The 20,300-nt window shown below is 41.2% G+C and overlaps 1 protein-coding gene across 1 annotated transcript in view; it reads left to right on the plus strand.

Annotated features, from left to right (window-relative positions):
• MYO19 (myosin XIX) overlaps positions 1-20,300 on the plus strand; it is a 112,541-nt gene that overhangs the window by 70,612 nt on the left and 21,629 nt on the right. Inside the window, exons 16-20 of the mRNA XM_075266397.1 lie at positions 766-942; positions 3,170-3,316; positions 5,580-5,687; positions 8,006-8,076; positions 10,882-10,946. Coding sequence (XP_075122498.1) covers positions 766-942; positions 3,170-3,316; positions 5,580-5,687; positions 8,006-8,076; positions 10,882-10,946 — 568 coding nt within the window. The remainder of the gene's footprint in view (positions 1-765; positions 943-3,169; positions 3,317-5,579; positions 5,688-8,005; positions 8,077-10,881; positions 10,947-20,300) is intronic.

The raw sequence follows: 20,300 nt of genomic DNA on the forward strand, positions 1-20,300 counted from the left end.
ATATAACTTTTATTAATATATCTAATTAATAAATTTCTAGCCGCGGCTAGCAATTTTGACCGACCGGGCGCAGACCAGGCCTGACTGCTACGGCTATCAGCAGAAATGCGTTAGCTAAACAACATTGTGTGCATGGGTTTCAGAGTGTGAATATGGAGTTGGCCCTAGCTAGTTCATTTTTTCTCCCCAGTTTAGAATCGCACTGGTGATATAGCTGTGGGTTGTGTACTGGCTCCTGATTCTTAGATAAGTCCAGCTTGTGGATCCTAACCTAACTCTGCTGCTGGTGGGAATTGTTTTAGCAGCAGGTTTTGTGTGAATACCCTGGGCTGGAGATCTGTAATTAAATACATAGAGGTTATATAGCTGGGCAATTATACACATGGAGTTTGGATGCGATACCAGCACTATATGTGTAACAGTCAGCAAACCTTATGTCAGTCAATTGATTGACCACTAGCTGCTATATCACTATTCCTATTTATTCTGGGGTAGAGGCTAGGATTCCCAAGTTCCGTAATCATTAGGGGTTACATAATATTGGTTACCCCATTGTTCACTCATGCCTACATTGGTTATTTATATGTGGTTTTATGACATTCATATGTGGAACTTTTTAGATATATTAATAAGTTATATTTTATAGTGTACTTAACTCCCACAACAATTTTCCTTTGGATAGTCTAAGAAAGACTATAAACTGCAAGCACCAGCAGTAAAAAAAAATAAAATAAAGACTTTTATTTTTGATTTGAAACTTCACAGGAATGTCGTTTGAATAGGACTTCAGATGTTGTCCAGCTCCAGTCTCGACTTGAAGTAAATCTTTCACATAATAAATGCTTCAGTCGGGACAAGTTCAGTAAAAAGCCAAACTTTGTTATATCACACTATGCTGGGAAAGTGACATATCACATTGAGGAAATGGTAGAAAAAAATAAGGTGAGTAACAAAAACACGACTTCTCGCATTTGGCATTTTAGACTTTTACATGTAAAACATGATATACAAAGAAACAAATATTGGAATCCTTAATCAATTAAAGGGGTTGTGGAGTATTAGAACACATGGCTGCTTTCTTCTTCTAAGAACAGTGCCTCATCCATTGTCACATGGCAATGCTACAGCTCAGTCCTATTAAAATTAATGAGAAATGCAGCATGGCCATGTGACCAATGGACATTATGTCACTTCTTGAGAAACAGGAATCAGCTGTGGTGTTTATTTGTTTTGTTTTTTTTAAACTGTAATTTTCATTGAAAAATGTTTTACTATAAAACAAGGAACGAAATGTTAGGAACATTTGGCAATGAATTCAAGTATACGAACAGATCAACCTGGACAGCAAATTTTTGCAAAAGTTTAGCTTCCTTGAAAATTTCAGCTGATTATCATAAACCCATTCAAGCTAAACATGAATATAATTTCAGATAGTCTGTATCACAAAGAAATTTTGAGAAACATAAGTGTTAGTGATTGTGAAGCATTTAAATGTTAGATTTGTTGGATTCAGGGAGTGCAGCAAAGTCGATTTATGGTGCTAATGCATAAGAATCAGCTCCGAGTCCGTCAACTCCAGGAGAGGAAGATCCAAGACGGAGCATAGTGTGGCAGTGCGACCATCTTGATGTGCAATCAGAGCGAAAGAGAAGGCTCCATCTGTAGGTTAGCTGGTGGTCACGGAGCAGTTGAAGTAGGGGACTGAGGTGACAACTCTTCTGGAAGGTGATGAGGGAAAGGTCTTGTCTAGCTCTGGTCATGATGGCCTCTTTAAGTGGAAAGTCATGGACACAACATATGACGTCTCTAGAGTTCAGACCCACTCCTCTAGGACGAAGGGCTCTAAGTACTCTGCCCCGCTCTATTTTTTGAGTCGATGTTTCATTGCAGCATATTAAATATAGCTTCAAGTGTGGCATGGCGGTCCTTCTCCCTGGTGACTTCCAGAAGGCCTTTGACTCTATTATTACATCTGCCCCGATTGTCTAAGTCCTCTAAGTGGCGATGCATCACTGAGGTGTGAGAGAGGACTGTGGCCACTAGCTGAGAGTGGATAGCTTTATGGTCCTCCTTCAAGATCTGAACAGGAATAGCAATATAATAGAGATGCTTCCTAAAAGCAGCGATTTCAGCATGCCAGGTCTCTCTGACTTCTGCTACAAGTGAATGGAAGTCAGTTTTTGTAGGAATGTGAGCTAAAATGGTAGAACAGTAGGGAGGAGAGTGCGACAGAGTTCTTGCAGATAGAGGGGCAGCAGGGCCAGTAGCTGAGTTTGACAGGAGTTAGGGGCAGTCTGTGACTCAGGAAGGATGATGCTCTAAAGTCCTCTTCACCCCAAGTGCCAGGAGGAGTTACAGATGGAGGTTGGGGGGATTGTAGCAGGAGAGAAGTGGGAGGCAGAGTTGGTGGATGCAGAAGGGAGAGCAGAGATACTGCAATAGCCTTGTGGAGTGTGGAGAATCCTGAGGAAGAGGGCAGGGTGGAAGGTGGCGGGTCCCAGGCAAAGGAGCCTGCAGGGAGCCAGCCTAACTGTGTAGGCTTTTCCTGTTCTGGTGGTTCAGTCGTGCAGGCAGCGGAGGCTGTGTAAGGCAGTGTGGTCATGCTGTGCTGGCAAGGGAGGAGAGGAGCTGTGAATAGGGAGGAAGGGAGACAGGGTCTGCTCACAAGTCCAGCCATGATGGCCACTGCCTCTTGGGACCCGCTGCCACCGTTGCTGGGAGGTCCAAAAAACAATCCAGGGAGGACTGGGAGATTTGCTCCCCTGGGATCAGAGTCCCCTGTGGAAGTCTTTGAGAAGCTTCCTGCCCAATTTCAGCACTTTGAGAAGTTGGTGGTTGCTCAGAGGAAGGTGCAGGGCCAGAGTGCCATAGATGTACTTCATACTGCCAAGACGTGCAGGCCATACCTCAGCCATGTTTTCTAATACTCTACAACCCCTTTAACTGAGCAGTTCTGCTTTGCGATCAGAGAATGACAACTTTTGCTTTACCTGATGTGTATGCGCATGTATGTTTATTACAAACCACAGAGGAATGCTTGCATGTATTGCTGAGAGTCAGATTACTAGGACCCTTATGTTCCCAGTGTGAATGGACAGGTAATGAACAGGAGGGACTACTTCATCATTTACTGTTTATCAATCTATATGTTACGTTTTTTGTCATATAGGACCCTGTTCCACCAGAACTTATTCAACTTTTGCAAGAGACTAATGACAGCCTACTGCAGAAGCTCTTTCCACAAGAGATCAATAACCTTGTTGATGTTGGTGCGCACAGCAGAGTAACACTTGTGACAGTAGTTTCCAAATTTAAGGTTGGTTATGTTACTTGTCTTTTATGTTCAATCTGTGTTTTACATTTCTGAACATTAACAAACCACCCACTATTGACAGCAACATATGTTGAGAAGAGTTACTTAATGTCCTTTCTGCAATCTTATGATAGATAGCACTTTAGAAAGGTGGCTTCACTGATATGTGACTATCAAGAGTCTAACCCTAATACAGACTTCACCAGCAAACATTTAGTTACTTGAAATACATACTTGTTATTTATGTAAAGAAAAAAATATCGCGTTCCTGGCATTTGTCAAATAACATGGATTGTTATATAGATATGGAGAATTTTCAGCATTTCAGCATCTACTACATTAACAACTAGGGATCTGTCTAAAACGGAGGGCGTCAGCAGAAATTTCCGTATAATTAATATTATGTTTTTACTATAAACCCTTTGTTTGTGTTTGGTTTTAGTTATTCGTTTTCAAATGGGCCACTAGAACAGACACAATAGGCTGTTGTGTTCTGATTTCTATAACCTACTTCCCAGCCTTACGGTTTAGACTGGGGTAGAATTGGCAGAATCATCTCATTATAATTAAAAAGAGGGAACAGTTAATAATCCTAGTTCTCGTGTTAAGTCTATCTAGCCTATATCTAGCTTGTCACTTTTTTGTCTCTTGGAGAGAGAACTGTGCCATTCAATAAAGTACACACAATACAACATGGTTATTTCTCCAGTATGGTTGACTTCAGGGATGTTCTTTAAAAATATTAAACATATGGCTATATAAAAAAAACTGTCTCCAACTGTAGGGTCTGATAATAAAGATGTTTTTGTGCTCCATTCCATCCATTGCTGCTGCAGTTTCTCTTCTTTTGAGGTCCCTTTAAAAATATGTCTAGGTGCCACCCCTAGTCCAGTTTCACATATGACCAGTTGCTGCAGCATCAAAATTGCCATCTTGTAATGCTGCACTTTTCCTCCTACAGCTTTTGACACACAACTTCTTTTCAACACGATGTACGCTAGGGCATATCTAGCAAAGACTGGGCTCCATAGCAAAGTTTTGACTTGCCCTCTTTCCCCGCGGCATAACGCCTCCTTTCCTCGCCCCACCCCATTTACACACACTATAATGTCCCAAAGTGCCCCTTCATGCAGTATAATGTCCCATAGCAGACCCTCCTCGCAGTATATTGTCCCATAGTGTCCCCTCCATATAATATAAGGTCCCATAGTGGCCTCTACACACAGGATAATGTTACATAGCGGCCCCTGTACACAGTTTAATGTCTCATAGTGGCCCCTGCACACAGTATAATGTCTCAGTGTGCTATCCAAACTTTTATTTCCCATTGTGGCCCCAAACGGTGTATTGCTAAAATTTCAGATTCAGCAGAACCTGAAATTTTAGGGGTACACCACCAATGAACTATTATTATACTCTGGGGTCAGGGTATATTAATCGGGGAACAGGGTGACATACCTAAAATTCAGTGGTACTTTCCTCTCCTGGGCTTCACTTTGATCTTTTTCAATGAGGTCACAGACGTGGGTTACACTGGCATCATTATGCGTATGGACGCCGGCTTAGCCTCACCTGACATCTGTGATGTCACTACAGAGGCCGAAGACTGCCTGGAGTCGTGCTGGAGAGGTTAGTAACACTGGTTTTTATGTTCTCTCTCCTCCCCTGATCCTCCAATCATTATTATCTGGGGCCTGAAGAGACCCGAATGTATAATGATAGCAGTATTCGTTTGGGTTCACCCAACAAATATTTTTGCCATGGGCCCCTGGCCTTGCTTACCAATCTGCTCCTGCTGATGGCCGCCTCTGCTTTCACGTTTACCCTCCAGGGGGACCTAGCGTTGTAATATGAGATGAACTTCAGCAACCTGCAGGGCAGAAGGGAAGCGGTATACTCTTGCAAGTATAGCTCACAAGGTTGAAAGTTTTTGAAATATTGGTCCCAGCTACTCTTGCACCAATGATCATTCCTCATTTAAATTTGAAAAAAAATGCTCAAACTGATCCACTGAAAACTTTATTGACCCTATGTGCATGAGCACTTGTCTAATTTCAACATTGGAAAGTATCAGTCATGAAATGCTGGGTATCACTAATAAAGTGGCCATACTTATAGTGACATAATTTAAAAAAAAAAAAAGTTAAACACAAAAACATGTTGTTTTAATGTGTACCGTATACAAAAAGAAATATGACTATGGTAGATGTTTTCTTCCTTTTAAATCATGAAGCTACCTATACTTGACTCCATTCTTTTCTTAAAGAGTTCCTTAGAGAATTTGATGACTATTTTGCATGAGACTACACCATACTATATACGATGCATTAAGCCAAATATGGACTGCAAGGCAATGGTGTTTAGAAATGAAGAGGTAAGTGTTAAATGTTATATATTTTTGAAAGAAAATATCTGGTTTGATGTTTTAAATGGCCGCTTGTGTTCAGACATTAGTACAATGTCCTCATAAAATGGTTGCTTATACCCCCATAAGTGCTCTCTTATGTCTCCATACATTACAGTGCCCCCATATGCCTGCACTCCATCTCCTGCTTTACGGGGAGCAAGCGGTAAGTGTATATTTCACACTTTTACTGTTCAAAGCTCCTCATATCCTTGCCCCTTCCCTTGCTGGCCACCTTCTGGCAGGTTTAAGTACACCGAAGCAGGGGAGGGAGAATGGATCCGAGGAGCTAGGAGCAGTAAGTGAAAGTAAAATCTGCACTTATCGCTCCCATCTGTATTGTTGGAAGCACGGATTGCTGGAATGACTTCTGGGTTAACATGGCTATTAAGTAGGAGCACTCAAACGGTCAACCTTCACATTCATTAGGGTATATAGAAGGCCACTGAGAGAATGCTCCCTGTTGAGCATTTAAAGAGGACCTTTCACCGATTTGGGCACAGGCAGTTCTATATTCTGCTGGAAACCTGACACTGCGCTGAATTCAGTGCACTGTCGGCTTTCCCGATCTGTGCTCCAGGTAAAAAGCTATCGGTCCCGGTACCGTAGCTCTTTACAGTCAGAAGGGCGTTCCTGACAGTCAGTCAGGTACGTCCTTCTTCACAGTAGCGCCTCCCCTCCTGATAATACTAGTCTATGGACCAGTACTGTGAGCAGAGGGAGGGGACGTTCCTCCCCGCTCACACTGTACAGTGCGATAGGCGCTGCTGTGGAGAAGGACGTACCTGACTGACTGTCAGGAACGCCCTTCTGACTGTAAAAACCTACGGTACCGGGACCGATAGCTCTTTACCCAGGACACAGATCGGGAAAGCCGACAGTGCGCTGAATTCAGCACACTTTCAGCTTTCCAGCAGTATATAGAACTGCCTGTGCCCAAATTTAACAGGGAAACGCTACTCTTGTTTAGGAGCTGAGGCTGTGTGAGTATTATACAGCTATATGGTCTGATGAGGGCAAAGCTGTCCGTGTGAAGGATTACTTGTATACGCCCTGTTAGGGGCATATATACAAGCTGAGTGTTGTTCCTCTCCCTCTTGTTATCAGCCCCACAGACTACATGCGGCTAATCTATCTGATGTAGAGAGACAGCTACTAAAATAACCCTCCCTATTCAACCTCTGAGCTTAGACTGATATGATGGATTCTGGTAACAGACTACCTTTAAAGAGACTCTATCATTTGGAAATCGTGTTTTTACATAGTGATATAAATTTAAATTTATTAACATAAATTACAAAATAGATATAAAAAACAAGAGACTACAGCAGGGCAAGATGGTAGTCTCTGCTGTAGTCTCTTGTTTTTGATATCTATTTTGTAATTTATGTCAATAAATTTATATTTATTTTACTTTTCTGGAGTGACTTATATTTATTATATTAGGTTGGTTTCGTTTTTTGGTTCTTGATGCTGTTACTTTCCCAACCTTTTGTTTGCATTTAAGTGCGTTCTTTGATGGATTTACATAGTGATATGCCTGAATATCCTTTAAAAAGGCTATTGAAGTGCTGCTAGTAGATTTTGAAAAGACCCCCCCCCCCCATTTTTTTTTTTTTTTTTTACATATCGGTAAAACCGGTATGTGAATTAACCTCTCCATGCACCCTGGGCGTTCCCAAAGCCATTGTGCACCCCCCCCCCATGTCATAACTTGGTTACGCCCCCTCCCATGCTTGTGCTCCGTGATTGCTCTTCTCCTCTGTTGTTGTAACTGCCTTCATTCTTGTAGCTGCGATTCCTGCGCTTTGAAATCTCGGGCATACGCAGTAACGCTCCCTTCTGATCGGTACTGCACATGCCCAGGTTCACAAGAAAATGGCCCTCGGGCATGTGCAGTAGCGCTCAGAAGGAAGCGTTACTGCGTATGCCCGAGATTTCAAAGCGCAGGAATCTCAGCTACAAGAATGGAAGCGGTTACAACATAGTAGGAGGGCAATCATGGAGCACATGCAAAGGAGGGGGCGCTACCAAGGTATGACGCAGGGGGGTGCACGATGGCTTGGGGATTAGGGCATCTTTTCAAAATCTACTAGCAGCACCTGAATAGCCTTTTTAAAGGCTATTCAGGCATATCACTATGTAAAAACACGATTTCGAAATGATAGAGCCCCTTTAAAGTATTATTTGCTGATAAACAAAAGAATATATTGTGATATAAAGTGATGACGGGTTTTTTTTGTACTATGCAAGAATATTACCCTTAACATATTATGTATTTGTTTCAGGTACTCAGTCAGCTAGAAGCTTGTGGCATTGTGGAAACTATTCATATAAGTGCAGCAGGATTCCCAATTCGGTAATACTATATTTGCACTACACTTACAATAGTATAATGTTATCAGCACATAAGTTATTTTTTGTAGAGTTAAAAGTATTATGATTTTTTTTTTTTGTATACTTAATATATTAATCATGGTGTTTAAGATTTCTGCAATTCAGTAAATTCAGTAAATTTAATTTAGTTATTTCCAATGGATAGTTTCTATCAGGTTTTGAGCAAAGTACCGTCTAACACATGCAGTTGACTATGCAAGAAGAGAGTGATTTTGCTCCACATCCAAAGCAGAATTGAAACACAAGGCTTCCATACTCAAACCCAACTATAGCTGGATGCCAGGCAGAACCTGGATTGTCTCTAAAGACCATACAGTTCCACTCAATAGTTTAAAGGGCAATGTGACTAACTGTCAATGGCAGGACGTGTAATGGGTGCTATGACGCCAATTTTCCTTCTGCTAAACACCTGGAAATGGTCTGGGCAGAGACAAGGGTTTGGAATGAAGGTTCACCTGTGTCTTGATGGCAGGAGCTTCTGATCAATATTTTGTCAGATAGATGTAACACAGGTGCTTTTTTTCCACCCATATAAGGAACTCTGATTGCAGTTCTGAGGAATTACAGGAGGTTCAGTTGTTGCATCCTTATAGTGATTGTCCAGGATGAATTTTTATTTTTTAAATTAGACCGAGGGAGAAGAAAAAAAAACTCTCGGTGTCTCCCAGTGTGGTCCACTCCTCCTGCTGCGGCGGTGTTTTTCTTCCAGCGAAAGTCCCCACCACACATGACCACTGAGGCCAATCAACGGCCTAAGGAAAAGGACGGAATGTTACAGTGATGTGGGGACTTCCAGTAAAACAAAACAGCAGAGCAACAAGACCAGACCACGCTGGGAGACATCGGGGACAGGTGAGTATGTTTTGTTTTAATATAAAAAAAAAATTATCCTGGACAACCTCTTTAATTCAGGATTACTAAAGCACTTTTGTCTTTTCTTTAACCCCTTCACGCAGCCAATATTTCACTTCTTACGCCCCGTTTTTATGAAGCCATAACTTTTTTTTTTTTTTCTATCCACAGAGCTGTAAGAGTGTTTAATTTTTGCAGGACAAATTATAGTTGTAATGGTAGCTTTTAATATTCCATACAGTGTACTGGGAAATTGGGGAAAAAAAATTCAGAATGGAAAAAAATCCAAAACAAAAAAAATTTCTTGGAGTTGCCGTATTCTGACTCCCGGAATTTTTTTAGGCCTTTTTATTATTTTTAAAAGCCAGATATATTTTTTATGTATGTCATTTTAGGTAATGTCTATTGATTTCATTGATTTTTATCTATATTGTTTATGTGAGGTGAAACGGTGGTTTCCCTATCCCCCCCCCTCCCACCATGGCATTTACCATGTGGGAAGAATATTTTTTTATGAATTTGTAGACCGGGTTTTTTCAGGCACAGGGATACCTAATGTGTATGTGTTTCACTTTATTTAGTTCTATATGTGTTCTAGAGAAAGGTGGTGAACTCAATTGATTTTTTTGTGTGTGTGTTTTGTTTTGTATATTTTCTTGAATCCCAGGGGGTCTGATCACTAATTCAGTACACTGGAATACTAATGCATTGCATTGAGAAAAACCTATAGTTCTAGCTCAGTCTGTAATACAACTAATAAAATGACAAGCCTGAGAGCCTTCAATAGGTCCTGGCTATCATATTAACAGATTGCTGGCCCCAGATCTCACTTCCATGGTCGACAATCTACTCCAAAATGGCAACACCCATGCACCACCGAGAAAATTACACCTCGGTCAGCTTTGACCAAAGTGTTAGGAGGGTTAATGCCTGTGATCGATGTGGGCACTGATTGTAGACATTACTGCCAGGTCTCTGCTATATATTATGGCGGAGAACTGACAGCTTTGGCGTCCTCTGAGTTGCCGCCATATTTAAATTCCCATTGTCCACCGTTAAAGTAGAGCAGATATCAGGAAAGGGTTAAAGTCGATCGTTAAGTACAAAATGCTATATGGCATACATCAGTTGATCACTAATTTGCTCCAAAACATTTTGGCATTTATTTGTTTCCTTTATTTCTGTCTTTTCACCAGTTCAAAAGAAGGCTATATGTAAGCTAGAACTGATTCTACAAATAGCTGGGAACCTTTTTACTTTCTTAGTAAATTACAAAAGGTTACCACCTACTTGGAGAATCTTTTTAGTTTATATATAACCTTCTTTTGAACTTCTTTTTAATATTGTTTAATTAGATGTATAGCTTCTTGCATATTTACTTTCATGGGATTTCAATCATTGTCTTTTAAATGAATTAGAGTATTTTTGCTTCTGACTGTCCATGGATGTGAGCCATGTCTGAGTCCAGGTTGAAGCAGTCGGGCTGTGGAAAAATTGTAGTCCATGGTTTGGCCTACCAACTTCACAGCCCTGATCTTTACATGTCATGTTCAACTTTTTATTTACAGGTCGTGTAGTGCTTATGGCTAACTTTTAGCCACTAATATTATTAAAAATTATACCTTAATACAAAATTGCATGATGGTGCCTGTGTTTATAAAGTTTAGACAATGTGCCAGGTACCTACTTTCAAATACTATATCTATATGGGGGGTTAGTATGATTTATTTTGTTTTGTAAATTAGGATTTATATGTACAGATCAAAAGTGTAAAAGTTATCCTACTGGATACTTTGCTACTGTAGGTGCAAAATGTCCAAAAATACACTGGCATCAAAATGTTAACCTCTTTGGAAATTTTCTTAATGTTTATTGGACATTAAAGATTGCTTTTTCAATTTTCTTTCTTCTCTAGGATTTCTTTTCAAAGCTTTGTGAAGCGTTATGAGTTGATTACACCCTATAAGTCTACAAGACAAGGTAAATTCCTATTTGGCATATCATTCAAATCTGCAGCTGAGTTTTTTTTTTTTTTTTTTTACACAATTGTAACCACTTCCAGATCGCCTATAGACTATAAACGTCCGGGAAGTGGTTGCCTAGTTCTGACAGGACGTACCGGTACATACCAATCAGAACACAGCAGCTGCATGGAGATCGTGCAGCTGCTGAAGCTGGGAGCCAGCTGTAACTTCAGCCGGAGCTCCCAGAGAGATGGCAGGGAAGGTTTATTCCCTTCCCTGCCTCCTCGATCGCTGTGTATACAGCGCTCAATGAGCGCTGTATACAAGGCTATTGGTGCCACCATGATGTGGCCGCCCTCTGACCCGGCGGTCACGTGATCCACTGGGCTCAGTGTCTTACAAGAGCTGCTGGGTCCTACAGGACCCAGATCAGCTCTGTAAATGTAAAGAACAGTGTGCAGGAGGCTGGATTCCTTCTGCAACTGAGGCTAAATGTAGCAGCTTTAGTTGCAGGGGAAATCAGCCTCCCTAACAAAAAAAAAAAAAAAGTGATCAGATGTCCCCAAAGGTCTCTTATGACCTTATGGTGACACAATCTGGAAAAAAAATAAAATAAAAATAAAGTTTAAAAAAATGAAAATAAAATAATTAAAATAAATAAAATAATACGCTAATAAAACGCCGTTATTAAAGGTTATAGCCCCACCCCCGAGAACACCATACAAAATAAAAATTACCGTAATGGAGAGGAAAAACTATTTTATAAAGTTTTTCAGTAGCACTTTGTGTTATTAAATAAAAAAAAAAAAAAAAGTGAATACCAGACACAATTTCCCTCCTATTATGTTTATATTTTCCCGGATATAAAAAAAAAAATTAAAACACATTCGAAAATAAAAACAACATAAAAATAAAGCCCTATGTGTCCCTGAAAAAAGATGCAAAAATTAGTTGAATGTTACAGCCCTCAAAACCGCACATACAAAAAAAACCCGAAAATGTGTCTGGTACTGGACCACAAATTGGCCGGGTACTGAAGTGGTTAAATACTGTAGCATGAAAACAATTAGAGCATATACATTGCATACTTTATGGTATTTGCATAATCAACTGTGTATACTGTAAATTTAATTCAGCAAGACCTAAGGAGGAACTACCAGTTTCAAAAAAAATAAATAGTAAAGCCACATGGCAGTATTATCAACTCTTTATTTAGAAACTGGCAAACAGCAATGGAAAAACATACAATATACAGCAATCATTGAGGAGCCGTACAATGGCGACATCCAAACTGAGCCAACAAAAGCTCAGGAAGATCTCACAGTTTCTCCACACATATTTCAGTACTCCGTGCATATGGCAGTATTATGCATCAGTATTTACAAGCTAAAATCATGAAATTGACTTAAGAAGTGGCGCAACTATCGCTGTAGCACCCGCTACAGGGCTTGCAACCTTAAGGGGCCCGGTGGGTCCTTGCTACTATTTTTTTAAAATTTTATTAACCACTTCAATTTCAGAACAATTTCTGGTCCAGTACCAGACACATTTTCACTTTTTTTGTATGTGCAGTTTTGAGGGCTATAACATTTTTTTTTATCATTTGTGTTATTCAACTAATTTCTGTGGGGTTTTTTGGTGACACATATGGGTTTTTTATGTTGTTTTTATTTTTGCATGTTTTTTATGTTTAAAAAATTTATATTGGGAACGCAGCTTTTTTTTGTTTTGTTTGAATTAGATAAGAGAGAAGTATAAGAACTTCCTTTTTTCCCATTTCTTTGTAGCCATTCTTGGCTTTGTCTCAAAAAATCACAACAAAATCTGCAACAAAAGAAAAAAAAAACTGTGTTTCCGCAATGTGGAGCCTCAGCCTTAAGCAGGTGTTATGCAGCTAATATCTCATTAGCTGTTTTTCTATTAATTCTTTTCTCTCTTTCTCTCTTTTTTTCTCTCCTTATCTTCCTATTTGGATATCACTTTACTGTTTGCAATTCTGGATCAAAATTTCTAACAGTATATTAAAATGAGGTAAATATATCAACTGTAATGAAAAGTTGTAATTGGGATTGTTTTTGGTTTGTTTGTCACTTATGCTGGGTTCACACCAGCGTTCGGCTCTCCGTTATCAGAAACCTGTCATGACGAGTCCGGCCGTGAGCGGCAAACCAGTTTTTTTTAAACCAGACACAGAGTCCTGCATGTCCGATCTGTGTCTGGTTAAAAAAAAAAAAAACAGTTTCGCCACAGAGAGCATAAAATGCTCATGGCCAGTCACTTTTCAAACCCATTCAAATGAATGGGTTTGAAAGATGCCTGCAGGTTTCCGTCTCCTACCTTGTTTTGTGCAGGAAATGGAAACCTGCATAATGGAGTCCCGGGCGCAGATGTGAACGAGCCCTTAATTGTAGGAAGCATTACCACGTCACATTTAGGCCAGGGCCCCATATAATGTAAACGCCATGATTTGGGCATTGTTTTACAATACCTGCAAAGTAGATGGAATTCTGGCTAGATTTCTTGCAGAAAAACGTCCACAAGGGAAATGTTGTAAATTCAAAAACCGTCACATTTTTGTACAGTACAGACCAAAAGTTTGGACACACCTTCTCATTCAAAGAGTTTTCTGTATTTTCATGACTATGAAAATTGTAGATTCACACTGAAGGCATCAAAACTATGAATTAACACACGTGGAATTTATATACTTAACAAAAAAGTGTGAAACAACTGAAAATATGTCTTATATTCTAGATTCTTCAAAGTAGCCACCTTTTGCTTTGATTACTGCTTTGCACACTCTTGGCATTCTCTTAATAAGCTTCAAGAGGTAGTCACTGTAAATGGTCTTCCAACAGTCTTGAAGGCAATCCCAGAGATGCTTAGCACTTGTTGGCCCTTTTGCCTTCACTCTGCGGACCAGCTCACCCCAAACCATCTCGGTTGGGTTCAGGTCTGGTGACTGTGGAGGCCAGGTCATCTGACGTAGCACCGCATCGATCTCCTCCTTGGTCAAATAGCCCATAAACAACCTGGAGATGTGTTTGGGGTCATTGTCCTGTTGAAAAATAAACGATGGTCCAACTAAACGCAAACCGGATGGAATAGCATGCCGCTGCAAGATGCTGTGGTAGCCATGTATGCCTTCAATTTTGAATAGATCCCCAACAGTGTCACCAGCAAAGCACCCCCACACCATCACACCTCCTCTTCCATGCTTCATGGTGGAAACCAGGCATGTAGAGTCCATCCGTTCACCTTTTCTGCGTCGCACAAAGACATGGTAGTTGGAACCAATGATCTCAAATCTGGACTCATCAGACCAAAGCACAGATTTCCACTGGTCGAATGTCCATTCCTTGTGTTCTTCAGCCCAAACAAGTCTCTTCTGCTTGTTGCCTGTTCTTAGCAGTGGTTTTCTAGCAGCTATTTTATCATGAAGGCCTGCTGCACAAAGTCTCCTCTTAACAGTTGTTGTAGAGATGTGTCTGCTGCTAGAACTCTGTGTGGCATTGACCTGGTCTCTAATCTGAGCTGCTGTTAACCTGCGTTTTCTGAGGCTGGTGACTCGGATTAACTTATCCTCCGCAGCAGAGGTGACTCTTGGTCTTCCTTTCCTGGGACGGTCCTCATGTGAGCCAGTTTCTTTGTAGCACTTGATGGTTTTTGCAACTGCACTTGGGGACACTTTCAAAGTTTTCCCAAATTTTTCGGACTGACTGACCTTCATTTCTTAAAATAATGATGGCCACTTGTTTTTCTTTACTTAGGTGCTTTATTCTTGCCATGATACGAATTCTAACAGTCTATTCAGTAGGACTATCAGCTGTGTATCCACCTGACTTCTGTACAACACAACTGATGGTCCCAACCCCATTTATAAGGCAAGAAGTCCCACTTATTAAACCTGACAGGGCACACCTGTGAAGTGAAAGCCATTTCCGGTGACTACCTCTTGAAGCTCATCAAGAGAATGCCAAGAGTGTGCAAAGCAGTAATGAAAGCAAAAGGTGGCTACTTTGAAGAACCTAGAATATAAGACATATTTTCAGTTGTTTCACACCTTTTTGTTAAGTATATAATTCCACATGTGATAATTCATAGTTTTGATGCCTTCAGTGTGAATCTACAATTTTCATAGTCATGAAAATACAGAAAACTCTTTGAATGAGAAGGTGTATCGAAACTTTTGGTCTGTACTGTAAATCACAGCTAATCACACTGGCATTTTCCGTTTAGATATGATATGGACGGAAATTCTCTGTGTGCTATTTTATAGGAACTTTCTGTTTAATATTTAATAGGGATTTTCCTGTTGACAGACTTCCTATAGAGCTTTAAGGCCCCACATAGCGAATCACAGCTAAAAAACGCTGAAGAAAAAAACGTGGTGTAAAAGCTTCACTTTTTTTTCCGCAGCGCTTTTCACAGACATTCCACAGAGGAAAACACACATGGTCCTGTATGGGCTGTTAAAACTGTCCTTTTTTTTATGTCAAACTACTGTGGTCCCATTCAGAAATTAATCTTTTAATGCGTATGCTTATGAACCTGCAAATCCTGGGCATTCCTCTGGTTGCATTACTTTAGGTTTTTGAAGCAGATTTTGGAAGCATGTTTTCACACTCCTTTTCAAGATGTTTTGTAATGGAGTTCTGAAGCAATTTTTTTTTAATACCTAGAACACAAAACTTCAGAAATCATGTCCAAAACCACTTTTAGATTTGTGCTTTTGCAACCTGCTCAATTCAATTAGAGTTTTAAGTAGAATAAGCCCAGAGAAATAGAACAGAATGCTTTTTTTTTTTCCTGACAGTTGGAATAATTTACTAGCAGTAAAAATCTCCAAACACCTCTGAAATAAATAGAAGGCAGATTTCAATGTTACCAAAATTTATATCAGACATTACCCACTTCATCCCTTTCTATGTACTCTTATGTATGGAAGGAGCAGACATAAAATTGTATGAGTGTGCAAGTGCCACCATCTTGGACATGTGTTCATAGTCCTTCAACATCTAGCTCTGTTGCCTGTTGTGTCTCCTGACCAGGGGATCCTGTCGACTAACCCTACACCAGACCTCATCTGCCTGGTGGGGTATTGATGGGGGATTAGGGGTCTGGTGTGCCTCATGACAACTGGCTGACAGTGCTGGGCTGCTACCCCAATGATTACCCCTCTCCACTGGCTCACACGTTGTTCCCTTACTTCAGGCTGTTTATTTCTTCTCTCTGTTGTATTCCCTACAATTGTTCAGTACCAGCCTTTTTGCTACCGGTGCCTTTGCTACTGACTCTTCTACTTTTACATATCCATTAACACAGCCTTTGTTTTTCACAGTCATCTGCCTTCATCTCATGGCTGTTTTGTAGTACTTCAAGTGCTCTCCTCTTTTCCAGTTAATCTTTCTGTGAATTATACCTATTGTGATCTCATATGGGAGGCATGAAGAAAAAGGGACCCCTTCTGATGATGAATCTGTTGCAGAGGAGCTCACTTCCCACTCTCTGGAGGGCTTAACTTACCACCTTCCCTCCAGTTATAGAGCTGTAGCAAAAATCCAGGCTTGTGTAGAAAAGAAACTCTAGGCTACAGGGCAAGCCTGACCCTAACTCTCCAGAACCCTCCCTGTCATTCTTCGAAGGCTCTCTGAGTCCGCCAAGAACTCTCTACTCACAGGAACATCTTGCTTCTCCTTCCTATATGGATCAAGAATTAGCTGAACTCTTGGCCACTATCAGTACTTGCCAGTCTATGCTGGTTATTAAGAAAGACTCTTCTATTCTCCATCATGACATGCAGAAACTTACGAAACACAGTACTGAATCTCGGATGTGGAGGATGCGCAACACCCTATCCCTACTCAAATTTCTGAATTTCAACATCAAATGGCATCTTCAGTTGAAAGAGCCGAAGACTTTGAGAATCGCCTATCACGCATTAACGTCCTCTTTATTGGCATTCTGAAAATATCTAGAGGTTCCTACCCTGTCCATTTCCTTGCAACTTAGCTGAAACATCTTTGGGGCTCTCATAGATTCTTCTCATTTTTTGACACAGAGGGAGCACATCAGCTTCCCCATATCGTCTGCTAGCCAAGCTACTGTACTACCAAGTCAAAGACACAATTCATGCATGCTGTTAGAGCCAAATGGGAAATCCTCTACAACAATCGTGTCTCCATCCACCCTGACTTCTTCCTGCCATGTACCCAGGTCACACCCACAAAGCCTTCTCAAGTATTTATATAGTTTTCACTGCCTTGACCTCCTACCAGTATTGTCTGCAATCAACTTTTCTCCTAAGGGTATATCTGGCTTGTTGTAGTTGGTTCTTCTGTTGACTCTCGTGTGTGGCACTTGCATCATGCTTGGCTAACTTCACCAGCAGTCACACACCTATGGAATATTGGGTAAATAACTCTGCACATCCTGATCCTCTGATTAAACGGGGTGCTTATAAGGCCACTATAGAAAGAGGCTAGCAGAATTACTTTTTTGACCCCCCCCCCCCCCCCCAGTGTTCCTCTAAGCATAAAAGGGAACTCCTTACCTTTGCCAAGACCCCCGAGAGGGAAACGTCTGCTTTCTACAGAGGCAAATATTTTTGAATATTGGGATAAGCTGTGAACTATTATCTTGTGTGGCTCCACCATCTGTGGTCTCCAGTCCGGAGAAGGCATTATATCTACAGCTCTTAAATATATTATCTATGTCTTCTGCAATATATATATATTGATTTATATGACAGATGTACCATCTCCTCTCCTTTCATCTGATTTCTATTTCCATCCCAGTGGATTTCCTAGACAAACTTCCCCTGTAGTATCTTTCTGCAGCAATGCAAATAAGCAGGATACTGCCGTTACTAAACATGATGTCAAGCTGCTAGTGCAGTCTCTATCGTCTGAGGTAGCTGTGACACGCTTAACCCACAATTGATAGTTATTTTAATTCTGCTCTTGATCTTGCTATAATGCCCGAGTCTATGCATAAGGACCTCATAAATGTAATTTCATTTTTTTTTCTCTTTTCCTTTTTGCTATTGTGCTGTGAATGCTTGGTGAACATTTTTGTAATATAATTTGTCGTATCTAATTTTCTAAGTTCCATTACTAAGGAGAGTCCATACACATTTGTATTGTAAGTATGTAGAGTGGATGCAGAGCTGTTGGGATAGTTACTTCAAATGGCTGTGTCTTTGGTTGTATAAAAGGGCAGGCCTTACAGCCCAGCATCATTGCTGGGCCGTGAGGAATGCTCAGCGATGAAGCTAGTCGGCACCAATGTTGATATTAACTCAAAACACTGTCAGCTTTCAAGCGGTTGTGGGGAATCGCTCAGATAGATGCTTGTAGCAGTGCAGGAAACAGGGACACAGACACTGGGTGGCACACAAGTTCAGGCTTTATTCACTTGTAGTGCATTCACTGCCTTTGCAAAGGCACAAAATAACCAAAACAAAAACCTTCTCGGCAGAGAACTCACTTAAACATAAGGAACATTTCCCTGACTATACAGGAGGCTGGCTACCAGACTCTCACCTTGGCAACAACAACGGGTGGCACAGTACCTGCTCTGTAGATTTGATCTGGACAGGTCAGCTCTGTCTGCGTGGTGCCACACTCCTAGTCTTCACACACCGACTATATCAGGCCTTGATTACACAGCTGAATTTACCAAACACACTTTAGGTGCCTGGCTGTAATATACCTGTCTTCCCAGATCACACTCTTCACTCTCTCACACGGTATATAATTCTGCACATCTTTGAGGAGGTGACAGGTCCTCTTTAACTAGTGATATCTCATGTCCTATTGCAGCTAGTACGTGGATACACATAATAGCCATACATTTTTCTAGATGGTATAAAACCGGAGATACAGCTATTTGAAGTGACTATTCCCCCTTTCCCTTTGGTAAATGCTTCAGTTCTCCATACAGCATTGAGTAAGGTGTACAGACAGTCTCTCCCTGGCAATGCTTAGTTACAGCATTGCTAATGGGAAATTTACAGACTCTTTTCTGTTAAAAAGACGTTTGATAGCTTAATAAAGTATATTACAAGCTCCAAAAGAAAGGGACGGCCTCTCTCACCCTAACTTGACTTTCTTTTACTGATCTACAGAGAATTCCAACCTGGCACACTTTATTGGCATACTCCAAAATGGATGGAAATAGAGAAGCTATGGTTTGCGCTAAATCATACCAATTCCCTCCTCTGGGTGAACCCCTGCTTCCCACCCTGTGGTGTCCTATTGCCTCAATCCTCAATGACAGCCTTCCTCTTTCATCCAGAGTATGAACCTGGCCTCATGGTGGCCATCTCGGGCCCTAGGCTTATGTGTTCCCTACTACCCTATGCCAAACTTCAATCCAGGTTTGATTTCCCCTCTAGTAACACAGGCCAATGACCAAAAAACTTTTTCTTGAATAATAGGCTATTTCCATGTATTTTTGTGTGCTGAAACTGAAAAATCGTGCTGTGCTCTGAGACTGGGGAGGAACGCCCCCCTCCCTCCTGATAATACTCGTCTATGGACGAGAACTGTGAACAGAGGGAGGGGGCGGTCCTCCTTGCTCACACTGTACTGCGCTATAGGCGTTGCTGTGGAGAAGAATGTTCCTGACAAACTGTCAGGAACGCCCCTCTGACTGTAAAGCGCTACAGTACTGGGACCGATAGCTCTTTACTCGGGGGGGGGGGGGGGGGAGATCAGGAAAGCCGACAGTGCGCTGAATTCAGTGCACTGTCGGCTTTCCAGCAGTATATAGAACTGCCTGTGCCCCGAACCATGAAAGGTCCTCTTTAAGCTTCCAAATAGTAAATATAAATGCAAAAAATGTGTTAGGAGTATTTTGGTTCATTGCTTTCTATTTTTCTTACCTGGGGAGTTTTTGGCTGCGCGGTGTCTGGGGTGGCATCCTGGCGCTGCGGGGTTGTCCTGTCGTGGGTATTGGTGCACACCTTCTGACTTGCACGCGCGCACTGTTGGTAGGCAGCTTTATTTCCTGGTTGATTAGTCTGTCCTCCCATTTGCACCTGGGAGGAGTGGTCTCTACTCTGTATTTAAACCCATGCCTCCCATGGTTCTGTGCTGAGTGTCTCTTTTAAAGAGCTAGGCCTTAGCAGGAGGAGTAGGTGGTTATCTGGGATAGAGGAAGTTCCGTGGTTGGTTTTTGGGAGGTTTGGGTGAACGAGTTGGTTTGTGTGTTTTCCCTTCTGTGTTCACCAATCCTCCCTCTGTGTATAATTGACTGTGTGAGTGAATTGCCTTATCCTTTGATTTCTACTCAGTTTCCCTGTGTTTGTTTCCTAGTGTAAGGTTCCTTCCCATATTGGTTTGGGGGAATCCTTTCCCACATTTTT

Source organism: Leptodactylus fuscus, chromosome 2 (genome assembly GCF_031893055.1).
Source record: "Leptodactylus fuscus isolate aLepFus1 chromosome 2, aLepFus1.hap2, whole genome shotgun sequence".
Taxonomy (NCBI): domain Eukaryota; kingdom Metazoa; phylum Chordata; class Amphibia; order Anura; family Leptodactylidae; genus Leptodactylus; species Leptodactylus fuscus.